This window comes from Humulus lupulus, chromosome 9, assembly GCF_963169125.1.
Source record: "Humulus lupulus chromosome 9, drHumLupu1.1, whole genome shotgun sequence".
NCBI classification, from domain to species: Eukaryota; Viridiplantae; Streptophyta; class Magnoliopsida; order Rosales; family Cannabaceae; genus Humulus; species Humulus lupulus.
Genome location: NC_084801.1, coordinates 37,294,470 through 37,300,555, shown reverse-complemented (window position 1 = coordinate 37,300,555; position 6,086 = coordinate 37,294,470). Strand labels below are relative to the sequence as shown.

At 35.9% G+C, this 6,086-nt stretch overlaps 1 protein-coding gene across 2 annotated transcripts; it reads right to left on the bottom strand.

Moving 5' to 3' along the window:
- Positions 1-865: 865 nt before the first annotated feature.
- On the bottom strand, positions 866-4,460 carry LOC133802580 (uncharacterized). 2 transcript variants are annotated; one of them, XM_062240921.1, is made up of 2 exons: positions 3,427-4,458; positions 866-1,087 (listed from the first exon to the last, which is right to left on the bottom strand). In XM_062240921.1, exon 1 carries the CDS (start codon positions 4,286-4,288, stop codon positions 3,431-3,433), a length of 858 nt encoding a protein of 285 aa, XP_062096905.1. In that variant the 5' UTR covers positions 4,289-4,458; the 3' UTR covers positions 866-1,087; positions 3,427-3,430. The 2 variants fall into 2 exon arrangements, with proteins under 2 accessions (XP_062096905.1, XP_062096906.1); XM_062240922.1 differs by lacking the exon at positions 866-1,087 and adding an exon at positions 2,868-2,962 and having other exon boundaries at positions 3,427-4,460.
- Between the last annotated feature and the right edge of the window lie 1,626 nt (positions 4,461-6,086).

Sequence of the window (6,086 nt, the reverse complement as noted above, 5' to 3'; positions counted from 1 at the left end):
TCTTCGGCTTCAGATCCCATGGCCACCATACTTGAAAGAAGAAGAAACAAAATATTCGATTGTTTCGATTTTTATTGGTTATAAATCTAGGTTTTAGTTTAGATTTGTATTTTTTTAATTATTTTTTATTTAAAATCAATTTAATTATTTTTTTTTTTAAATATATTTTTTATTATTTATTTAATTCATTCATTAATAAAATATGAGTATTTTAGTCATATTTAAAAAAAGTTTGACTAAAATCTACTCTAGTGTACTCTTTTGTTTAACTTTTGCAAAACACAAGATCCAAAATAATGTTTACCCTTCTAAGTATGAACTTGTACTTTGGTAATTTCTATATAAAACTTAGAATGCACTTCACCTAAGTTGTTTTTACCTACAACTCACCTACAACTACTTTTCTCCACAACACTACACTACACCACACCTACAACTACTTTTTCTACTTTTCTCCACAACACTACACACCTACAACTACTTTTTATACCAAATTGGTCGTAAGTTAGCGAAAATTAAGAGAACTATTTAGATTGTTGGATTAATTTTTTCAATATTCTCTAATTTCATAATTATCAAGTCCTATCTTTCTCTCCAAAGGTGACCTCAAGGTTAAAGGAAAAGTAAATGTTCATTTACCCTACGCTTTCATGCCCTTGTAGGAAAAAATGTTGTCCATGGAAGGACACATTCTTCTTCCACAACGTTGTCACCAACTTCAAGTGACATATTAAATCTAGACGAGAATAGTATGGTTACTAAGTGGAGTAAAAAATTTCAATTTTAATCATAAAAATCATATAAGTTTTAATATGTTAAGCATATTATTCCAGGAGTATGGAGTTGATTTGAAATAGGAGACAGATTAGGGAGAACATATTATCGTTCATGTATTACTAACAAGGAGATTCACACTGTTACAAGATAATAGCATCTACTACAAAACAAAAATTCTCAAGTACAAAGACCACAAAGATTAACACTACTCCAAATCCACTACAAATGTTGACTTAATAAATGCAGCAGATTAATGATATAGACCAATTGAAAAATCGCTTAAATCGCCATTTGTAAGAATTGATCTCTCCTGCAACCAAAGATAAGATAGACGTAAAGATCTGATAATAGATACTCAATATGAGAATTGGCTCAATAATGATATAGTCTTTCAACAAACAAGGTAAAACCAGTTTATCATTTGATCACTTTTCTTCCACAGCACTAATTAATAGACAACATTTTATTTATTGACCATCGTTGATAAAAAAGAGAACAGGAAAAGCAGATATTAGATGTGAAAGGACATATTTCAAGTTGAGGGAGTTTGATGAAAAACTGAAGACTAAATTTATAATATCCATAGCAGAAGCTTCGACAGGGATTGGACTCTGGGTTTCATGAACACCAGTGGTCGATACTCGATGTTCAAATTGAGCTAAGATACAACAATTGATGTGTACTATTCAAATCTCAACATTCCAATACGGAGTCATATGTTGAAATTTTATGACGCTTTATTTTTGGTTTCTTAGAGCATACAATTGCAAAATCACAAGTTTTACAGGAAAGAACCCAGGTTATAAATAACGAAAATGATCAGTAAAGCTTTCAACCTTCATACTTAACTAATAAATTAATACAAATGAAATAGACAATAGGGTACAAATGGCCCTACCTAACTGCAGAAGATAAATTAAAGAATCAAAATTTAGACTCTGCATTAGACATTCATTTAAAAGTTTGAACTTCAGTTATCATCCTTCTATTTTTAATTTTTTAACAATTACTATGTCGGTACCTAGGAGGGACTCGAACCTTAGCCCTTGGAGTAAACCCTATGCCTAACCATTTTAGCTCAAACCTCAGACCTTGTGGGAACTACATGACTGATCATTTGAGCTACCCCTCTTGGGTATCATTCTATTACCATTTTAGTAACATACATACTGATAAATGAGGTTTCATGAAGTAAAAAAAATCTGATTACCACTACATAAAATCTGAAAATAAGCAATCAGATAAAAATATTTTAGCATTGGATATTCATAAGGAAAAAACCACAAAGTAAGAGAGAAGCAGGCCAAGGCAAAAAAGGACATGATTTGCAAATAATTACGCATGCATACTAAAAAGAATATACATATATTGCACATGCACTCTAATCTTTTGTTCCATTCGAACATGGAAGATTTTTCTACAATTAGTTAAAAGTATTTGACAAATACAGGAAACATAAAACTCTTATGTGCATACAAATATTTCAAATAAAATTCAAAGGATATCTACCATTGCTCAGAATAATTTTGTTTGACTAAAATTTCCATATCTAGAACTAGAACTTCCACTTTACAAGTAACTCTGTATTTGGAAAAAGCACAAGGGCTCTTGGGTTACAGCTTGATAAATTTTGATCATTGAGGCAACATGTAATAAGAACATGTACTACAGGATAGTAAGCGTTATGGAATTTTCTTAATCAAACTTAGGGTATACAGAATGAATGCAAGAAATTAAAGTATGATCTCTTAGAAAGCTGAAATTGCTATCCACACCACATTCAAACCAAACTTACAATCAACCTTCACTACACTCAATTGCCTGAAATCCCTACTTGGGTAAGCATCCTTTCCAAATTCTGTATCTATCCTCATCATTTCCAACGGCACTAAGATTGTCATTGATGCTAAAAGCATACGTTGACCATTTTTTTTATTGTTCTGTTTCTATTGTATAAAATAAGGTTTTATTGTCTTGATGATTATTAAGCTATAGATTTACTTCAGTGGAGTAATGTTCACAGCATAGGCTTCTCAGCCAACTACATCAACATGTTTAATATCAAGTACAAACAAAGACTGTTTGCATACTTTATATTTATAGATAGATACCTCAATTAAAAATGTTGCATTAGAGGGAGTAACAAAGTAATGCATACTAAATGAGCCAGAGCAAAGGGAGGAATCTGAAAAGAAAAATGAAGGAATGGCTACAATCATCAGTAGGAGTCTAAGCCAGTTTATAAACAATGGTCACTCTCTTCGCTCCAAAATAGAAGCATTGCTGACTATCCTAGACAAGAAAAATACACCAACCCAATGATCTCGTTTGGCTAAATACATTGTAAAGAGTTTAGACAAAAAAAATGCATCAGCCTAGTGAACATACAGACGCAGCTTTCTAAGAACAAGAATTGAACAGAAATTAGAAGAAAATCGCCAGACCCACTAAAGGAATGCTAGATTATAAAGAATATTCTTTTTCTAAAGACCAAATGATAAATTAACTTCAATCTTTTATCCTCTTAGTTTCCAATTTATACAGATAAGCTCAGCACAAAAAACCATTCCATAGCAATCATATTAGATTAACAACCAACTACAAATATAAACTGATAAATTCACAATATTCAAACATAATGAAGCTTACCGAATCACTGTTGTTGTTGATTTTGCTGGTTTTGAGGGTTCGGAGGAGGAGGCATTCCAGGGCGGGGTGGTCCAAACACAGGAATGCCACCACCAGGAGGAGGCGGCATCCCGGGACGAGGCGGAGGCGGTGCCTGCATTCCAGGCCTGGGTGGAGCGGGTGGTCCTCTCATCATCTGCCCAGGAGGAGGAGGTCCCATCGGCCGTTGCCCAAACTGAGGCGGTGGACCGGGGAACTGTGGTGGCCCACCAGGCCTACCACCTGGACCACCAAACTGCGGCGGCTGACCAGGGGGAGGCCCACGCGCCATCGGTGGCGGACCCTGACCAGGATATCCAGGCATCTGACCAGGCGGCCGAATAACAGGAGCAGAAGGATACGACATCGGCGGAGCAGCAAGGTTTGGAACAGGAGGACGTGAGATCTGCGGCTGCATCATGCCTGGAGCGGGGCCACCAACGCCGCGCACCGGACCAGAAAGGCCAGGCTGGGCCTGAGCAAGGGGAGCAGTGGGTACACCACGGCCAGCGGCGCGGCCAATTCCGGGACCAGCCAAGGCAGCGGCGGAGGCGGCTTTGGCACGGGACTCTTCCTGCGGAGGTGGGCCCTCGACAGTCATGGAAATGACCTCTTCCCCACGGAGGAGGACGAGACCGAGGGTGCGGCGATCTTCGCGTTCCTCGTTGGTCTTCTTGCCCTTGGCAGGAGGGAGCTTACGGAACTCCTCGCAGTCGCCGAGGACGAGGTTCATGTGGCGGTCGAAGGCCATGAACTTGCCGACAAGCTGGCGACCATCCTGGATGGTCACCCGCATGCGGTAGTTGATGTACTGGAGCATCTTGGAGCTCTTCGACATCGACATTGTTGCCGAGTCGGAGTGAAAAACGACAACGCTTTGGAGATCCTTGGAACAGAGTGAGGAAGTGAGGGAGACGAAGACTGGAAAACCTAAAGCCCTAGTTTAGGGTTTGGATACGATTTTACTTTCAGGGCTGGCTTATTTTTTATTTTTTTCTTCAACTTTCAGGGCGGGCTTTATAATTTTATAAGGTTTTGTTATAGATATTAGAGAAAATTACACCACAATACCTTTTTGTCAAAATTATTATAGATTTTAAATCGATTTATTATTTTATATAGGGTAAAAGGTGGCAAAAATTCCTAATGTTTTAAGTTTATTAAGATTTAGTAAGGTTGAAATAAGAGTAATTAAGTAGAAGAAATAATTCGAATAAATAAAAAGAAAGATAGAGATTTTTAGTGGTTCATTAATTCTATATAGTTCACGAGTCTCTTACTAATATATCTATACTAAAGCTTAAAGCAATTTTTACAAAGCTTTTGTACAAAATTTGTGCATGAACCTTACAAATGACTGATCTCATGTATTTATAGGCTGGATTTGGATTATCTTCCAATAATTTTAGGGGAAGTTACATAACAATATAGATATTTAAATTTGAAATATTTTGAATCCCTAATGAATCGGTTTGATTATGTTAATATCAAAACCAATTCCTTAAAAATTGGCTTCATTTACTCAAATATGGCCTTCTGGCATCTTAAAGATGCGCTTTCAAGCCAACTGTCATCATCTTCGAGCTGAAACTTGAACTGTTGCCCAAGCCAACAACTATTTACCTTCTGAGCTGACCCTCTTGCAACAGTTTGGTCATTTCGAGCTAATCCTCCATTTCGAGGGGTTGGGTGAGACATCAGGAATATTAATACATACAATCGAACTTATCGATTATTTCTCGAGCCTACACTTCGAGATAAATTCTTTGTCTTGAAATTTGGGGTATAACAAGTACCCTTCTTTTTTTTGGTAGAAAAGTGTCCAATGTCAAGTTCTGTGTATACCTTAGTAGGGTTGTTCAAAAAAATTTAGTAGAAAGTACCCAATGGCAAGGAAATTCTTATGAGGGGTGACACCACCCTTAGCTCTATATAGGTAGTTCTCTTACAGTATTTTATTACCCTAAAATACTTTTCTTCTCAAGAGTGGGTTCTATTAAAAAACCTTTTAGTTTTAATCATTATTTTGGCAACACACTAGTACTCATATCTCAGATGGGACATAATTTGAGTGCTACAACTTGAACCTAATACTAATTAGGTAACTAGTATTAAGATAAGTTACCATCAACTGTGAATCTCTTTAGAGAGTCTAAGTCCCATCACTTGAGATGTAAAAATAATTCCATTTGAGTCATTTCTTTTCTCCTGTATGCATACTTAATGAATCATCACTATCTCATTATTTTATTTAAACTCTGTGCTAGCTATAGTTTGATTAAAATAGTTACACCTCTTATTCATCAAAATAGTAAGTTTGACCCCAAGTCAACACTCCCACTATTTTCACACTTTAATACTCAAGATTTAACACATTTTCTTGAATATTAATTCTAGAAACCTCTTCGTTTCTATAACTCCCCTTATGTTTTAAATTGATTCCTACTTGAATCAAATATCTCACAAACAAGAACTTTAGACATCAAGCATGTCTAGAATTATTCATTCTATACATATATAGCTAAGGTAATTTAGAATGTGGAATTCCAAATCACATATCTTGTATGTATATATTTTAATAAGATGGAAAAATTAATCAATCATTTTCAATAAAATAAATTGATTAAGTTTGGAGCATCACC

Coding starts and splice junctions, on each gene's coding strand:
- LOC133802580 (XM_062240922.1), bottom strand. CDS start 4,288: ATGTCGATGTCGAAGAGCTCCAAGATGCTCCAGTACATCAACTACCGC.